Source organism: Mesocricetus auratus, unplaced genomic scaffold, assembly GCF_017639785.1.
Source record: "Mesocricetus auratus isolate SY011 unplaced genomic scaffold, BCM_Maur_2.0 Super-Scaffold_100021, whole genome shotgun sequence".
NCBI lineage: Eukaryota > Metazoa > Chordata > Mammalia > Rodentia > Cricetidae > Mesocricetus > Mesocricetus auratus.
In genome coordinates this window covers 40,002,461-40,021,939 of record NW_024429202.1, presented here as the reverse complement: position 1 = coordinate 40,021,939, position 19,479 = coordinate 40,002,461, and the positions used below count along the sequence as shown (strand labels likewise).

Genomic DNA, 19,479 nt, shown 5'->3' with positions numbered 1-19,479 from the left:
ACACATAGAGCTACATGCTAGAATGGGAGCCAGGCAGTAAGAAAAGGAAGGCCACAGATACCAAGACAAGGTTTCATCTCTCCTTTGTTAGATCATACCATTGTCTTCTTTATACAATGTGTCCTCCTTGTATAAAGAAGCCCATATAAATCTCTCCAGGACAGGGAGCTTAACACTGCTACAAAAGGATGAAAAGCAGAGGAGACAATTCATCTGTGAGGTTGGTATTTATCTTATAGAGAAGTCAAAGGCTGATTCACAGCCTTAGCTTTTCCTATCCTGTATCCCATTTAGATTCTTTGCTCATCAAAAATTAGGGAGGACTGGTTTAAATGCTCTGTTCTCCAAATTTATATATTGAAATTTTAACTCCCAAGGTGATGGGATTTGAAGGTAGGTCTTTAGTGATCATGTTAGGAAAGTGGGGCCTCATGAATGGAGTTGCGACATTTATTAAAGACTGCTATTTGTGAGGAAGTGGGCCTTTTCCCAGTCAGTGAATCTGCTGACACTCAATCCTCTAGCCTCCAGAACTGTAAGAAATTAGTTTCTGTTGTTTATAAGGCACAGTCTGCTTTTGTTACGACTGGACCAAGGCACCACAGATAGCCTCCTTAATCTCCAAGTTAGTTTAGGGTTACAGCAATATTTATCATATGAACCACCACAACACCTCTAAGATAGGAAAGGGATATAAGGATATACTTAGTAATAATGTTAAGATTACAGGTATAAATCAGAATGGTTTGTGAGCATATTAGAAAAGGTGGTCATTTTGATCATAACACACACACACACACACCAATTCCTCCAATAAGTTAGCTTACAATGTGCAAAAATACTTTCAAAGAACACAACTGTCCATATCAAATACAGATATTTTTCTGTCTTGTTTCTTTTCTGCCTTCCACTCCCTTTGCTGGACAAACCTAGATTATCTATGTGGCCAGAAATGCCAAGGACTGCCTGGTATCTTACTACCATTTCTCAAGAATGAATAAGATGCTGCCTGACCCTGGTACCTGGGAAGAATACGTTGAAACATTCAAAGCTGGAAAAGGTGAGTGAAAGAAAGCTGGGCCCTTCTACTTCCTAATCCACATGCTGATGACAGACAAGATTCTCAGTAGATATTTGCAACCCTTGAGGTATTCCAGGAAGTAGATGATACACTGTGACTAGTTCATCCCTGAAGATATTTACAGAGACTGTTGACAGCTGTGAGCAGAATTTTGGGGAAACCATTAAGGGTTAATAGGAGTTCATGGGATTACACTAGCCTCTGGAGCTATCAGAGGTACCCTCACTGGGAACATAAAGCTTTGACAGTGGCAGAAGTCAACCACAGTGAGCCAACAGGAGGTATACCGAGGAAACAAGTGCATCATCCTCCTGTCTCCAAAAGCCTTCCAGTGCTGCTTTGAACAAAGTCCAACCATAGGCTGAGTTCCACTTGCTGGGCAGGGAAGGCAGAGCCAGAAAAAGATGATCACCATACTTCTGACCACTCACCATCACAGAGCAAATTTGTCCAGATGCCTTATAGTGAGAGATTTTTCCAAAGTCTATACTATAGGTATGATTTTTAAATACACACACACACACACACACACCTTTAACATTAATCTGTGTGTCATGTGATAATGCAAGAAAAAATAAAACTTTTGAGCTCAACTGTAATTCCATCCTTCAGAGCAGAGAAAGTTGAATGATGGGAATAAAAACCAGAGAACTCAGAATGTATTTCTCATTTCCCTCAATACTCTTACAAAAGGAAGAGGGGGACACACAAAAGTTTAAGAGCCAGAGGCAGTTCATGGACAAGGGAAATGTATCTTTTGGCCATAGTAGAGGAGCTGCACATGTACCCCAATTGTGAGAGTATTCATAAATCCTGTGAAAGACAAAGGCATACAAAATTCTAGTATAGAGACAAGAGTTGGGCACAAAATTCTTCCCCTAACAAATGACCCTTTGGGGATTGTTAGCTGGTGAAACAGAGTTAGTTTTCTCAAAGAGTATAGCCTCTGGTAAGTCTACCATTCTCCAGTGGGAGACAACACATCTAAGAATATTTGAGTAGCACAAATTGGCCTTGATGGGAATAAAAAGACACAAAGTTGGGTGGGAATGGAAGAGGATGCATCTAGTAGGACATGGGGGAGAGGGCTAAGAAATTCTTGTGTGTATACAAAAAGGCTTCTGCAAGTAAGAATTGTGTTCAGAATCTTTGCATTTCATTTGTATTTGTTAATTGCCCTCTTTTATTTAGCACAACCATCTTCATTTGATGAGTTTTAAGGTGACAGTGACATTCCATCTCTTTCCTCCTCAGTGCTGTGGGGCTCCTGGTATGACCATGTAAAGGGATGGTGGGATGTGAAAGACCAACACCAGATTCTCTACCTTTTCTATGAAGACATGAAAGAGGTGAGAGCAGGGTGATCTCCCTCAGGTGTTCCTGCATCCTCAGATCCAAATATTCCAGTGACGCCGAGGGATGTGGGTTTGCCTGCTGACCTTGAAGACATCCTCTAAGTTTTATCTTTCCTCTGCAGAAAGCAGAACAATTTCTATAGTCAAATCAACAGGTTAGATTCTGACACCCTGAGCCATGCTTCATTGTCTACAAAATGGTTTGTTGTCAACCTCAACTATACAGATTTGTTTAGTCATAAGTGTAGAGTGCACATAGTTGTATTAAAAAATGTTTAGTTTCCTTCTTCCCCTTCCTCACCCTGAAGTCCATCATTAACTGAGTTCTAGTCCATGTGAACACTGGCAGGATTAAATATAGAATGAGGCACTGACTGACCCTTCTCTCTGTTTCACTGTGAATGAGAAGACCACAATCTACTCTCAAAATCTTGTGGATTGGTGTGCTCAAGTTAGAAATCCACATCCCATACCAAAGCCAAGAAGTACCGTGTGATTTAACCAGAAGATTAACTTCTTGTCCTTTATCAGAATGAGGCAAGCATCCCTGAGTCAATTTGATAACTTTTATTCACTCTCTTATTAGACTTCTGATAACTCACAATCCACTTTTTATGGCTGTTCTAGTCAATAGACCAAAGCTAGTCACACAGAAGAACATAGCTTCTATTCATATAATCTTCACACAATCTCTGACACCCAGGATGTGCCATAGTTCCTCTCCCAAGGCTCCAGGTGCTGTCTGTGGAGCTATTTGTCTTCTGCTACATTTTACTCTCCTAGAGTGCAGTGGTAGAACCTGGGGGAGTCAGTGCCCTGCACTAAAACTAAGATAAAGTTCAATTAGTACCTCAACACATCCTTTTCCAAATACTGTCTCTACTGACTAAGCAGCATCTCTATGGAAAATTATTTATTTTGTATAACTGTTCTACATACAGGACCCAAAGAGGGAAATTGAGAAGATAGTAAAATTCCTGGAAAAAGACATATCAGAGGAAGTTCTAAATAAAATCATCTACCATACTTCCTTTGATATAATGAAGCAAAACCCAATGGCCAACTATACCACTCTACCCAGCAGCCTCATGGATCACTCTATTTCCCCTTTCATGAGGAAAGGTAGGTGATATTGACATCCTGAAGTGGTCCTACAGTCAACTTATATTTTCCACTGATATCTCATGCTACCTGTCTTACTTTGCTAATAGCTGTAGAGTTGGAGAGGTGGCTTGTGCACTTGTTCATCTGGGTACAGGTCCTGGGATATAAAATCAGTCCCCCTTCTGTACCTGCAATAATCCATGAGATTTCTCTTTGTTTCAGGGATGCCTGGAGATTGGAAGAACCACTTTACTGTGGCTCAAAGTGAAGATTTTGATGAAGATTACAGGAAGAAGATGGCAGGGAGCACCATTACTTTCCGCACAGAGATCTGAGAGCCATGCAGTTGGGGCTAGATTTCAAATGTTTTAGTCATTTGAACCTCATGTTAAAACATATTTAATACCTTTCCTCTATTCCTGAGCTGACGCCCAATTCTGTAGGTCCTATCATACTATTTCATCAAAGTTTAACTAAACCCTATAAGTAATTATTCTTATTGACACCTACTACACAACCATGTACTTTAATGTGCTTAGGCTAGCCTAGAGTTGTCTTGTCTCTTAGAGGCAAAACTCATGAATAGGCATACACAGGAACAGGATTCCCACATAAGAAAGTAAACAAGAAAAGCTAAAAGAATGAGAAGTAAGCACTGAGCATAAATAGAAGGATAGCTGGTTTTCTTAACAATTGTCTTTGTCTGTTGTGAAATACTGTAACAGAACACCTAGTTAGTTTATAAAGAATAAAAATATTTCTTATCATTCGGAAGGCTGGGTGACTAAAGTCAAAGGACCCACATTGGCAAGACGCTTCTTATTGCATCCTCCTATGATGGCATATGGAAGAGGGGTGAGGACGGGACACAAATTAATATTTTTGTCAAGAACCTGTGATAACTAATTCCCATGACTGTGTGATTGATTTTCCAATACAAGAGCCTTGGGACACATTCATGTCACAGCAGTGATCAAGAATGAAACTGTCCCCTCCAAGAGCCATAGACTATCTAACAAAAACTCCAGTATTGGACATGAAAAACCACCTATTAAGTTGTCAACGTTGTCCAAAAAATTCCTAAACCTGTTACCCTCAGTTGTCTCCCAGAGATAGAAGGTAAGTCCTTGTTGCTGGGGTCATCATGCACTTTGGAACAGGCACACAGCTCAGCACATCTGAATTGGATCTATCTTGAAAGCTCATACCCTGAGGACTCACTTTGATGGTACCACAAGGCACCATGTGAGTTTCCAAGGGGGAAGTAACCATTAGTCCTACCCAACTATGATACCTATATCCCACAACAAGAGGCACTATAATCCTAAGCATGCATACCTTAATGGTAACTAATAGTTCTGTATTTATACTTAAAACCCTGCTCAACAAGAGGGAAATCTTGGCTGGTAGTGGAAACATAGTCAAATACCCAAGGCTTGGAGGAGAACCTAAAACCACAACATTACTAATATAACCACATAACCATAACTAATAACCCCTAACTCTATTCTAAACATTTGTTCTCATACCTACAGTTAAGGGTAGTCCTCAATCTTCATTAAAGAAACTTCTCTTTCCAATAGACAGAAGACCATAACCAATCAAAATGCATAGAAGTAGAGACCATGTAGTTCCCAGTCCCAACTGATAATCCTACAATACAACTCCTACTTCCAGTGTTCAGAGAGTATTGCAGAAGAAAGGGTGAAAAGATTCTAAGTGCCAGGGAAACAGAAGTTTTCTGTGAAATTGTGTCTTCAAGAAATGTCAGAGAAGTTACACTCCTAAAATGTCATCAGCATACCTTCACGAACAAGGCCTGAAAAAGGAAGACACCAGACATTCTAACATGTTAGCATGTTTTCTGATATTGCCATTGTTCCAATCTTGCTCTATGCAGCCACTTATAGTTGAGATGATTTCACAGCCAACTTCCTCACACTATAGCTCTTAAATCTTTTGGCTACATGGACTTCCTTGTTCCCTGAACCATGGAGAGGAGCTGTTTATGTATCCACTGGGAGTAGGATCTCCACAATCTGTTGATCTCTGCATGGGGAATTTATTGTATCCATTTTTGTTTCCCCTTTTGAGAACTCTGCTTAGCTTCCTAGCATATTTTTAAAATAGGGGCATTTGTTTCTTTGACTCTGTGTTTTGAGTTCTTCGCGTATTCTGGATTTTGTCCTCTGTCTGATGTAGAGATGGCAAATATTATCTCCCACTCTGTTGGCTTCTTCATTTGATGGATTATTTCCTTAGTTATTCAGGAGACTTTTAGTTTTGTGAAGTCCTAGTTATCAACTGTTGGCCTTAATTCCTTGACAAATGGAGCCATGTTCAGAAAATCCCTTTCTACCCTTTTATCTTCTGAGTACTGCCTGTGTTTCCTTCTAGCAGTTTTAGAATTTTAGATTTCAAGTTGAAGTCTTAAAATCTTTTTATCTTGAAGTCTTTTTATCTACTTGGACGTAAGTTTTTCACAGGATAATAGGTATGGAATTTTATTCTTTTGCTTGTGGACATTCAATTTTCTCAACACCCTTTGTTGAAGATACTTTTTTTTTCTTTCCATTATATGTTTTGTTGTTGTTGCTGTAATTTTGTTTTGCCTCTTCATCAAATATCAGATGACTGTAGTTATGAGTATTTACACTTGGGTCTTCTATTTTGTTCCATTAGTCTACATGCCTGTTTTTGTGCCAGTACCATATTGTTTTTACTACTACAGCTCTATATTTTGAAGTCTGGAATATTTTGCTTGCAGATTGCTTGCTTTTATGATGTCTGAGCTCCAATGCTTGTGACAGGCATTGGCTGCTTTCCAGAATCCTATGGCATCAGGTTTCTTGAAACCCTGGACCTGTTTTCTGACCCTGGTTTAGGAGTGAGGAATTTTCTTTGTTCCAGACCCTTTATAAGAGTATATAAAGGGTAGAGGCCATGGTTTTGTGTTTCCCACTGGTAGAAGGGGCATCATTTTGGGGTTCTTGGGTCTAAAATTACTAAGAGAATCATTGTTTTTATTCTTCCAGTTCCCTCCCCCCACCTGCCTCTTTTCTAAACCCCCTCCCCTATCCATCCCTTAGAAAGGGTAAGAGTCAACAAAGTCTGGCAAGAAGCAGAGTGTTTTCCTGGAGGAGAGCACACTTCACTCCACTGGCCAGTCAGGAGGTTTGGTACTCTCTGATAGTGAAATGCCACAGCGGCCAAAGAATCAAATTGGCCTAGAGGAGTATCAAACTGATCTGAAATTTCTTTATGGTTTTCTGAGAGCTGGAGAGACAGAGAGGGTAATTGATAAAAAACAAAACCAAACAGGCCCAGTTTTCATTCTGAATCCTGAAGATTGGCAAGTCCAGGGTGGCAAGAGGAGGGATGAGCTAGCTGGCTTATAATCTAGGCAAAATACACTGGTATTGGGGTACCAACAGTAAGTTGAGGGGACCTTTGGGAACTGCCAGGTAGCAGTTAGGTGTGAATAAGAAGGGTAGCTAAGTGTTCGATAAGTGCAGGGAAGGTAGCTCCCATGTAATAGTGAGAACCAATGAGGACTCAGAAAGACTGAAATGGAGAAGGCTAGTAAGGTTAGTAGTGCCAGGAAGGCACTATCTGGTTTTGTGCAGCAAAGAAGACAATTGTAAAGCTCAGTGGTAAAGCTGGAGGGAAGCAACAGGAGGAGACACGTGGATAGAGTTGATGAATACATAAGGTAGCCTATGAAGCAGGCTTGTTCTGGACTGGTAATTCCTCTGGGCAGCCATTGGGTAGAGTAGGTTTTATGAGAGTTTCAGGGAACCGACAGCTCTAACTGCTTTCTATCTGGCAAAAGGGGGTGGTGCAGGACACAAATAGTCGTGTTGAGCTGAGTCAATCCATATCCTATGTATGGGGCAGTATTTATTTTTAAATCAAGAAGAGACTCCTTAGTTAGGAATAATTGTTCAAATAACATGTCACAGGGACTAAGGACCGTTAAAGAAACATGCTGATCATTTTAAGCTTGGATATGCTGTCTTGTTTGGCGTTTATAACCACGTAGGTGGAAAAATCAGTCATGTTGCTGTTGTGAATGCTTTTGGTGTTGTCACGTCCAGCTGATGATCTGGTCATCAGGGGCCACTTGAGCATGGGAGGAACCTTTTGGTTCTATAGTCTTTCTTTTGTCAGTTAGTCCATTTATGTGAGGATTAGTCAACAGCCTTGCTGTATCACTGTTTCAGTTGGGGTCTCCATGGCCTCTCTGAACAAAATAATGGATAATGCTAAGGGACTAAAAAAAAAAAAATGTTTCTCAGTATCCTGAGACCTGCTTAACCTTTTAGTCTTTTTTTTTTTTTTAGAGCTGGAGAGACTTCTGTCCAAGAGGTCCTGAGTTCAATTCCCAGCAACCACATGATGACTCACAGACATCTGTAATGAGATCTGGTGCCCTCTTCTGGCCTGTAGGCATACATGCAGGCAGAACACTGTTTACATAATAAATACATCTTTAAAAAATAGTCCTTTTTAAATCTATCTTGATGACATTAGAATAGGCTACAAAATATGGTTATTGAAAACCCAGGTCAATTACACCAATTTAGCACATTTAACTACCAGATAATATTTTAAAAACTAGACATTTTAAATAGACTTGGATTAAACATATTAGCCAGTCCTTGTAACTGTTGCTCTTTGACCTTAGAAACTTTAATACCATAGATATCATTTCTAAGTCTCATTTTTTATGTGTTAAATAACTTACTTGGCCATTTATAACTCGAATAAACTTTCTCATTCTGGAAATGTCCAGACAGCTCAATCTTTATAAAAACAAACAAAAACCTTTTACTAAAGCAAGTTAAATGTTTACATTTTTTACTTACTGGTTTTCCTTTTTAATACGATGATACATAATATCATTAACAAGTAAATTTATCTTCTTTTCTGAGAATATTCTCCCAGGGCAGGGAATGAACTCAGTAATGTCCATCCCTTTCTCATCTGTCTCACTGTAAGGTCTTCACTACAAAGAAGGGCAACAGGTAAGCTCCTTGAGAACCCTAGGTGTCTCACATGTATTTGCTCCAGCTATATGACTGGGTATGTGTTAAGAGACAAATACATCCTAACACTGAACCCTCCCTAGGCCTATGAATCACTACTGCATTTACTCAGAGAAGTTCTGACATTGTAATGCACTCCTGTTAATTACATCTTCTGGCCCATGTTTCAGTCAAACAAGCATACTGCTAACACCATTTCTAATTCTCCAAACCATTATATTCACTGTACATAGTGAATTCCTGTCAACATTTTCATCCTGCTCCAACTTCATGTTCTTCCCACCCTGATCCATACCCTTAGTATTTATCCTGCACCTATTCCCAGAATTTTGTTTTTAAGAATTAGAAAACAAGTAGTTCTTTTAAGTTTAGCAAACCTCCTCATAGGGGGCACACTTAGTTTACAATCTGGTGCCTGAAGCTATGATAATGTAATTATTAGTCTAAAACAATGAAGGGTCATGGGGTGGATACCTGGAAGAATAATCATAGCCTCCCAAGATGACTACCTGAAGTGATGTAGGAGCTATCATTTTTCCTCAAGCAATGCAGAGTTAATTTCTCCAAGTAGCTGGATAGGTTATTTGTACTGGCAAAGTATATCATCAGAATTTAAACTGTCAATTGCGGTGCCAGAACTACAAGCAATTCCAAGGTATCAGAAAAAGAAAGACAAGATGTCCAGCTTTTTGTACTAAAAGAATGCATGTGCTGCCTTTATTGCCAGGAGAGACAGAGACAGAGATAGAGATAAAGATAGAGAGAGAGAGAGACAGAGACAGAGACAGAGAAAGACAGAGACAGAGACAGACATAGAGAGACAGAGAGAGAGAGGAGTGTGTCTTTGTTGCAAGTGCTAAGAGGTCTCTTGCCTTGTTGGAGGGATCATTTAATATACAAGTTTACAGCGCAGTGGAAAAACCCCAGGAGGTAGAGAGCTGTTTTCCTCCTGCTAGATGTTGATATCAGAGGGTCAAGGCCGGGGCAGTAAGCCAGGTTGGACTGGAAAACAGGATGCACTTGTAGGCTGACCAGCAACTCAGAGAGACCCCGTGGGGGCTGGAGCCCAACAATCAATGTCCCTAGCTCCATCGAAGTCTTTCTACATCATCCCAATTCAATTTACAGTGTCTATTTCTTTTAGGTTAGTATTCTCACTTTAATAGTAGCTTGAAGTTCATTGTCTTTTATTCATCTGAACAAAGAAATTCTGTGGTCAGATTTCTATAATGCCAACTCTATAGATAAGAGGGTCTCTGTGAGATAAACCTAGCTTTCAGGTAAAATTATGTGCACCTTAAGATGGGAATTTATATCCTGGAACTCATGTTAGGAGCAAGCAGCCAAACTTGGATTTATTGCTTGGCACAAACAGTTCAAAATATCATATTTTATAACAATCCAAACTGTTGCTCTGTACAGTATTGGATTATCATAGACAGTGACCATGGTTTTCTACTGTCAGACTAAGCCATAGACTATTGGAGTTATTTTTAATTACTATAAGTAGATTAATGTGTATCTTATGTCTATCCGCATTAGAGAGTTGATTTCAGACAAGTGAACCAATCAGAAATTTATCCTGAAGCCTGTTTTTCTCAAGCTGCTACCTAGAGAAGTAGAAGAAATAATACATGCACCCATGTATGCACACATATGCACATAGGAACACAGTGGCTCACATAATCACAGAGGATGGAGAGTCCAAACTCTACAGTTTATATTCCAGTTTCAGTCTAAAGGCCAGCAGAATAAGAAGAGTGAAAAACTGCGGGGAGCAGGATGCTTGCTAGTATAGCACTTACCTAGCAGTCATAGGTTCCTATGTTTGATTCTGATCACTGAAAACTCAGGTAAGGGTTAATCAAGAGTGTTAGCCTTTTAGAATAGCTAATTATTTCAGGCTTTCAGCTGGTTAGATAAGCCCCACCCATATTACAGAAGACAATCTGTTTTACTCAAGCTACCAATTCAAATATTAGTCACATGCAGCCTCTACCCTAACAAATAGCCAAAGTAATGCTTGACCAAATATTTAGGTACTCCATGGTTCAGTTAATTTGTCATAGAAAATTAGCTATAGTAAACAAGGTGGCTCAAATATCAAACCCACTCATTTTTAGCATCTTACATTCCAGCAACTTCGATGCTCAGGTTGTAAGTTCGACAACAAAGCAACTTCAGGAGAGTTTGGGTGCCTCCCTCTCCTTTTCTGGCCTCGGTCTCACTTCAGTAATATGCACTTATTCTGCAACAGCTTGCTCCATATTGAAATATTCCATCCTGATGGGAAACTAATTAAAACACAAGAAACAACAACTCAAAAGAATTCAGAAGTCCCTGAAACATACGGGATTTACAAACTTCCAATCTCTTTAGGGTTAGATGAGCAATATGAACTGCTGAGGACACTCTTTGACCTGTCACACTGCCTACTAGTTGTGTAGGGACCTTCTGGGTTCAGCTATGTCATGCATGCTGGTGTTAGCTTTCAGTGATGCAGCTGAAAGTTTGAGTTGTCCATGTTCCAGTAAATAAAGTCATTGGTTCAGTACACTGGACATTGGTGGTTTTGCTACTTGCATCCATTATTGGTTTCTGATCTGTGGCAAATAGATATTTGTTCAATGTTAACCATACAACAGCATTCCCATCTAGGCTTTTATATTGACATTGCAATCCCCTCCCTTCCCAATATCTACTCCCATTTTTTCAATCCTTATTATTGATTACTTCCAAATTATTCTTAAAGGGAAGCACCACGTGCGCCATTTTCCTGTTCAAAACCCTTTGGATATCACTATCAGGTAGCCATCTTAGCACGAGGCTAGAAGAGATATACAGTAACATGACCACCTCTCCACTCCCCATGTTAAATACCAGTGGTTTTCAGATTAAAATCGCAGAGTCCTAAACAGATTTTGTTTTGTTGATTATAGCATTTTTTGTTTTCGACATTAGAAATTAAAACTGAGAAACTGTTAAACATAAGAATACACTTTCCTAATTCCATTTGTCATAACAATGATGGCAGCATGATGTGATAACTGATGGATGAGTCTGCCCTGCATTACTGAGAGAATGAAGAGAAGCAAGCATCATCTCATTACCAGAGAAATTGTTTTGACCCTTGTAGAACTCTTGACAGAATCTCAGTTTCTAAAAAGATTTCCAGAGTGTAATTGGGGTACTGCTACTCAGTCTTAAGATCAAACAAAATTATATTAGTGTATGTTGCCTACCCATCCAATCTCCTGCCTTTACTACCTTCCCTGTCTGTGTCTCTTCTGTCCCAGTTCACATATTCCATGTCAAAAGATATCTTCCTAGATCAGCATTTCTCAATCTGTGGGTTGTGACCACTTTGGGGGTTGCATATCAGATATCCTATATATCAGATATTTACATTATGATTCACAACAATAACAAAATTGCAGTTATGAAATAGCAATGAAATAATTTTATGGTTGGGGGTCACCACAACACAAGGAACTGTATTAAAGGGTTGATGCATTAGGAAGGTAGAGAATGGCCGATCTAGAAAAATGACGTTAAATTCCCTTTCTTCTGTGCAGTTTTTCATGATACATCACTATTTCTCTCTCCTCCTCCTCCTCTCTTCCACCCTCTCTTTTCTTCCTTCCTTAGAATCATCATAGTACTTTATTACTATCTCTGTTATTTTATTTATGCATTTCTCCTCCCACTAGTTCTAGTTATGTATTAATCATTTTCTTTTCATGTTCCTATATGTTTTTGTCTTTCAAATTCAATCCACTCTTCTGTTAGCATTGATTTTCCTTTGGGAAAATGTCACTCCCTAAATGTGCACAGTTTAATGAAACTATCAATCAAGGGGCCCCACCCTTCCCTGGCTCTGCTCTCAGATTTTAATTGTGAGTGAACCAAATTGATTTGGCATCAACTCAACTTACAAGAGGTGCTCTAGTGCTAGTTGCTTGGAGACTCCTTTATGGCTCCCACAGCTGCCTTGCTCCCCTATCCTGGATCAACTTTCTTCTAAGTTCTCCGAGCAATCCAATAACCTTACCAGTTGCTGATGTACTAGAATAAGGTAATCCATTCTGCCTACTACTGCAGAAACCAAGGAGCAGAAACAGTTAATAAATCTTTAAACTGCAGATTCAGCATTCTGGGCAACCAGAAAATATTGTCCCTAAATCTGCCTTCCCTGATCCATCTCCAGCTAGCATACTTGACAGAACACCAGAACCAAGACAAGCTCCAAAGGTTAGTCTTTTCCCTCTGGTCAGGTGGTCAACCTTGAGTCTGACATTCATGACTGTAACACCTTTCTGTATAGTGGATGATTCACATACCCAAGGCTGCTGAGTCTTGCATTCCTCCTGAGTTTCCATCTGTATTACACCTAGGTTAAAAGTTAACTTAGAACAAACAAGCTGTTAGCAGTGTGGTATGCTAGGCTACTTACAATGTGGACATTCAGGCTCCTTTCTACATGATGAAATACAAATGTGCCCTTCTAAAACAGAATAAAAAGTGTCCCTCAGTAGCCCCATCAATGCTACTTTGTATCAAGGAACTCAAATAACCGCCTGCTTCCAAGCACCTATATAACATGTATTAAAGCAACACAAATGCAAGACTCTTACCAGTGTGAGCAAATGCAATCTTATTAATCTTTGTAAGCCAGTCAGTGTAGCACACATGTGCATGCATGTACATTCACATCACTGTATATAATACTCTAGCACACACATAGAGAGAAAGAAAATACCAACTTTATAAAGTTCCTTAAAATAATATATTATCGTCATAATCTTCTAATGTGATAGCATCATATCTCTACTTGAGATACCATTTGAGGATTATTCAGACCCCACAACTGGGAGAAATGACACAGTTTGAAGTTTTGACTCCTTCTTTATATGTAGAGGAAATTAGGTCCTAGAGCTGATCAAAGTCCCTACACCTATACAGCCACAGCATTATTTTGGTTGTCTATTGTTTTATATATGAGTGGCTGCATGTATGTCTGTGACCTTGTGGATGCCCTAGAACAAGAATTATAGTTATGAGTTATTATGCGGATGCAGGGAATTGAACCTAGAACTTCTGGAAGAGTGTGGTAGTTTGAATGTAATTCACCCCCATAATCTCATAAAGAATGGCACTATCAGGAGATGTGACTTTGTTGGAGTGGGTATGACCTGATTGGAGGATGTGTGTCACTGTAGGGACAGACTTTGAGGTTTCCTATACTCAGAATACTGCTCAGTGAGTCAGTCAGTCAACTTTCTCCCTGAGCCAAGCCTGCTACTACACCCACAGACTGCTGATGAAGAGACACCTAACTGGAGACAGCAAGATAAATGTCATATGTTCTCTCTCATCTGCAGTTCCTTTGGATGTGCACTTGCTCATCTTCAAATGTAAGTATGCAACTCCACCAAATAACCACAGAAACAAGGAACATATGAAGAGGGAGGGCAGAGGGAGGACAAAACAGAAGGAGCGACAAGTGACAACGTCAAGGTTGTTTGAGAAAGCTCAAGGAATCTTATTATTTCATATTTACCTAAAAATTGTAAATAATGCATACAAGTGCATGCTCATTCTTGAAGGAAATTTTGCTGTTAAGGTTAGCAACATGCCCCACAAAAATCACAGACTAACAAAAAACCCTGTACCAGGCGCAAGAACTATCTTTCAGAAGTTTATTAGGGTGGTCCAACTAGTTCCTAAAATAATATAGACCATGGCTGCTGCCCTCAGTTGCCTGTAAGAGTGAAGATATGTCTCTATTGCTGAAGATACCACCCACGTAGGACAGAGAACTAGGTTGATATGAGCCAGATATAATCTGAAAATCTCCTTCCTGTATTCCTTTCATGGTACTAGAAAATACTGTGCAAGCTGCCAAGAGAGAAGCAATTAACAGTACTATACACCTGTGACCTACAATAATGACCAGCATGACAAAGATATCCATAGAGGTGAAGTGAGTGGCACTTACATATTGGTGAACCAAGAGGATGAAATATATGCCTGGTACTACAAGCTTAGCCAACTTCCCAGGTGTTGTGTGACAAGACTCTTCCTGGGGAAATGCTATAAAAATGTCTACTCATCCCAGACAGGGATCCCAAGACAGACCAAACTATGGATACCACAAAAGTCCAACTAAGTGAACCAGTAAGTTTTATTGGGGTTACTTAAAGGAGTATGGGTTGGAGGTTACACACAGGAGCAGAAATGACTCAAAGACAACTCGATCACCAAAGCCTTCCCCAGCATGATAGACAACTCACAAATCTGGGAACCTGAAGCACACTGCATAGCCAGCAGGCAATTCAACAGGCTGCAGGGGATCCTTTCCAAGTGACTTGGTTGGTCTCCACCTCTTCCAGGCAACTGAGCTAGTTTTTTTACCTCTTCCAGCCAGCTAGTCTGGTTTCAGCCTTCTTTGCAGCTAGGCATGTCTGAGAGTGACTCTCAGCTAATTTATTGCTACTCTTGGAGGGTAGGCCCTAGAGAAACTGCTCAGTTTCAGAGACTTCCTGGAGCTATTTTGAGTTGTTTATCTTCCTGCTTAAGGAGCTTCCCTGTTGAGGGACTGTTTCAATCTTGGATGAAACTGTTACACAATACTGTGGTCAATGAAGTCATGAATTGTAAAAGAGATTCTAGTTCCCACACTTTGCTAGACCAGCACAATTCCTACCAACATTCTAAATTTATCCTTATGCTCACATCTCAGTGTAACTATCCAAGAAGCTTCTCTTTACAGCAAATCACACAGAAAACAACTGTACCCAATACAGAGATCAATAGTGGTCACATCTACATTACAGCTCTTGATGTATGGCTCAGGGAACACCACAGCAGAGGTGGAAGAGAGATTATAAGACTCAGAAAGAAATCAGCTTTGAAGTAGTCTTTCATCATAATGACAACATAAACAAGATTGGAACAAGGGCAATATCAAAAGACATGCTAATGAGGAAGTGGAGAAATCTCATAGGGTCATACCCCTGGGAAAGTAATTACAGCCAACTAATAACTGCGGAGAGAAGGAAAATTAGTCTCTCTCAGGGATGAGCTCAATAATTGCCTGTCCAAGACAAAATGGTCAGCCCTGAAACCATATACAAACAACAAGAAAGGGATACTTGTCAAGTTGTATTTATATACTTGTGCGCATGCATGTGTACACATGTGCATACACGTATGTAACAATAATGGGAGAAGAAAGCTGTCAATTTAAGAGCTGGAAGGCAGAATTACCATGACAATGCTTAGAAGAGACTGGAGGGAAGAAAGGGAAGGAGGAAAGTGATATTATATTTTAATTAAAGGATTTAAAATAAAGTGTAAGACAAAAGAAAATTTGTGCTTCAAAATAAATAAATAATAAGATACAACACAAAAGAAAACATGCTTCAAAGACACTACCAACAAAGGTGAAATAAAAGTAAGGGAACCAGCAACAGGACAGGAAAAAATACTTGCAATCATATCTGATAGAGAACACTGGTCTGAGAAATATATTTATTTATTCAGATAGAGAGATCTTCCAATTTGATAGTAGAAAGGTAAATACACCAGTTTAAAAAATATCCAAATATACTTGTCATTCATGTTTAGTTTATCTATGGGAAGGAAAAAATGTTTCAAGGTATAAAATAGAGGAGGGGAAAAGGGTGCCGAGACAGAAGGACTCACCTCACTTTCCCAAGCCAGCAAAAGTACCGAGTTAGTAAAGCACACCGCTGGAATGAGGGTGGCAGAAAACTTTTTCGTCCTATTCACACTTCTTAACCTTTTCTTGCTCATGAAAATCATTGGGAATAAACTGTGATCACTTCCCAAAGTTGTAGCTTTTTCAGCTCAGGTTACATGTGCCATGAGTGAACATGTCCATCAACACTCCTATAATGAGTGATGCTGGCAGTAGACTTTGGAAGGGGAAGCGATCTGCAAAGATATTCAGCTACTCAAAAAGAAAAAAAAAAAAACAGTATGAACAGGAAGCTAACTGTGACTAACCGCTTCCCACTCCAAGTTGCTTTGGTGTTGTTGTTGTTTTTTTTCCCCAAAGCAATGAAAATCCTCACTATTCAAGCAGTTCTGCAGCATTCTTATAAAAGAAGCACTATAAAGGCACGTGCACTCAGTTTTTATACCTTGCATTTTTTCTTCAAGCACTGGTTACTAACTTCTGGAATAGGTTTATTGGAATACTGCATTGAAATTCACAGACTTAGGCATTGCTGTTATCAATGCGTTCACAGTTTCAGCCCTAAGTTTGATTACTTTTTCCTGTCTAAACTTTTGCAATATTGCTTCTTACTGTTTTTCTAAAGCGTTCATGTGTATAATTAGGTTATTAGGTTTTTTTTAAATATAGGCACTCTGAAAGTCAGAATGGCTGGCCTGGATGGAAACTCCACAGGCTCTGCAAGATCAGATGCCAGCCCAAACTACTATACGCAGAAAACTTATCAAACACAATGAAAGGAAGACATTTTATGATAAAAAAATTTGAGAAAGTTCTCACCATCAATCCAATTCTACAGAAGATACCAGTTATAGATCAAAGAAGACACAAATAATAAGTAATCCCAGAACAGCTAGCCAAAAGATGTCTAAAAAATAAAAACAACAACAGCAGCACAAGAAAATAATACAAATTATTAATAGGTACTCCTCAATAATAACTGTCAATGCTAATGGTTTTAATTGCCCTAATAAAAAGATATAGATTAATAGCTGAGACTAGAAGATAGGATCAACCTTTCTTCTGCCTCTAAGAAACACACCTCATCATCAAGGACAGACACCATCTTAAGGTCAAAGTATAGAGCAATTTATTTAAACAAATGGAACCATGAAGCAAGCAGGCATGTTTATGTTAATATCTAACAAAAATACTTCAAAAAACCTAATCAAAATATATAAATGAAGACACTACATACTTGCTCATTAAAGGAAAATTCCACCAAGAGGATATCACAATTCTAAACATGTATGCACCAAACATAAGGGCAACCAATTTTACAATAGAAGCATTACTTACATCTAAAATCACATATTGATCATTACAGTGATAGTGGGTGACTTCAATATCCCCTCTAACTAACAGGAATCAAGAAGGGAATTTAAAGCCTTTTGGAACTGAATGAAAATGAAAACATGACACACTAAATCTATGGGACACAGTGAAAGTAGTTTTAAAAATAAAGCTCTTAGGGATAATTGACTTGTACCATTTAAATGCTATACCCAAATAAAATTTTTATGAAGAGAAAAAAATAGGTGATGAAAATGTGATGGAAGACACTTATAATTCCAGGTTTTAGGAGTTGGAAGCAGAAGAGTTCAAGGCCAGGCTAGTCTACATAGCTTCGGCTACATGAACTTGCGTCTGAAAAAGGAAAAGAAAAATATGGAAAAGACAGCAATACTAAGGCCTTCAGATGAAGGCTGAAGGGCAATTTAACAATGGAGAACAGTGGCAAAGATTTCAAGGTGTGGGTAAGAAAATGTTTACTGAAGGGGTGGAGTGTTGTTTCAAGTGCAAGAGTTTCCTCTATTTTGTATACAAGATTGGGCAAACCACAGCTATCTCTATTTGTATATAATGTTTTATTGAGGCACAGCCATGCCAGCAAAGCATGGGCACCCTCTTTGTGTGCTATGGCTGCTTTCCCAGGCAATGGAGAATTGTGTAGTTGCAAACTTACCTTATGGTCAGTAAACCGTAACATTAACCACATGTTCCTGCCCAAAGATGCATGTCTGGTCCTTACTACTAAGTTTGAAATTTACCCCAAAAGTCTATGAGCTGCAAACAGTCCCCCTTAATTCATGTGTTAACACTCCTTAAAGGTGCCATAGGAAGTAAATGGGATTGGCTGAGGACAAAGGGTGCAGTGGCATTATTGACTTTACAAGGCAAGGATAAGAACTGAGAACCTTTGCTCTGAGTCACTGTGTGCTGTCTCTACCTTGTTGCTGATGCAGCCTGAGGCTTTCTATTCCTGATAAATTACCTGGTTGAAGCTTTTTTTCTTATAGGAAGAGAAAACAAACGAAGACCCCTGCTATGTAGAGGTGCCACCACTGAAGGTTTTCAGAAAGATAATCGTGGTTACCAGCCAGGAAGAAGATCTGAATGGAAAGAACAGGGAATCACATTGCCCTATGCCCTATTCTTTTATCTCTCCTGACCCCAGAACTGCATCTTCTTCTTAGAGAAACAGGAGGCCCAGACAGGAGACAGGAGCAGCCCCTGCTCAAGTCTCCATACAGCCCAGAAGATTACAAGCCTTTCGTCTTAATATTTTGAAGTCAGTAGCAAAAGAGACAAATGTCAACTTTTCAAAAAATCATAAGAAGAATGTATAAAGACTTATTTCATTGCACACTCCATGTTTAATACAGTTCCTAGTGATCAGCCAATAGTGGCTGGCTGGCTGGATGAATGAAGAATAGTAGTGATCACCAATTACTATAGCAATCTCAGTATCTACTTTTTTTATTTATTAAGGGGCTCCTCTGAACCTGTTTCCATGTTTATATAGAATCAACAGATGCTCCTTATTTGTCTGCAGCACCTTTTGGCTTTCTAAATAGAACACGGTGTCAGAAGCTAGTAGCCACCAGTGATCCCCTTGAGACTCAACGGAGATGCAGATGCTGTACTGTCCTCCACGGAAGCTTGGTTTCCAAGAAGTATGCTTCTGCCACTTTGTCCCACATGGAGAATTAATTCAACCTGTGTGCCCTTTTCTCCAGAAGACAGAAATACAACATTAGTTTCAAACCTAGGTGTGGCCATTACTATCAAAAGTAAGCTAATTAATCAGAATCTAATACGACAATGCTGGAAAGAGATTTCCTGAAG

The 19,479-nt window shown here is 39.3% G+C and overlaps 1 protein-coding gene and 1 long non-coding RNA gene across 7 annotated transcripts in view; one reads left to right on the top strand and one right to left on the bottom strand.

Annotated features, from left to right (window-relative positions):
- The window catches only part of LOC101826429 (sulfotransferase 1C1), a 29,511-nt gene extending 25,204 nt beyond the window's left edge, over nucleotides 1–4,307 (top strand). For all 4 annotated transcript variants that reach the window (XM_040729536.1, XM_021223939.2, XM_040729537.1 and 1 more), the window contains exons 5-8: nucleotides 934–1,060; nucleotides 2,336–2,430; nucleotides 3,378–3,558; nucleotides 3,763–4,307. In XM_040729536.1, the coding sequence (XP_040585470.1) occupies nucleotides 934–1,060; nucleotides 2,336–2,430; nucleotides 3,378–3,558; nucleotides 3,763–3,875 (516 nt within the window). In that variant the 3' untranslated portion in view covers nucleotides 3,876–4,307. The remainder of the gene's footprint in view (nucleotides 1–933; nucleotides 1,061–2,335; nucleotides 2,431–3,377; nucleotides 3,559–3,762) is intronic.
- LOC106022715 overlaps nucleotides 1–16,518 on the bottom strand; it is a 30,660-nt gene extending 14,142 nt beyond the window's left edge. For 2 of the 3 annotated variants that reach the window (XR_001197621.3, XR_001197622.3), the window contains exon 1: nucleotides 16,296–16,518. This is a non-coding gene — a long non-coding RNA (uncharacterized LOC106022715). Of the gene's footprint in view, nucleotides 1–2,406; nucleotides 2,553–16,295 lie in introns of all 3 variants that reach the window. The other variant, XR_002381673.2, reaches the window with a different exon arrangement.
- Between the last annotated feature and the right edge of the window lie 2,961 nt (nucleotides 16,519–19,479).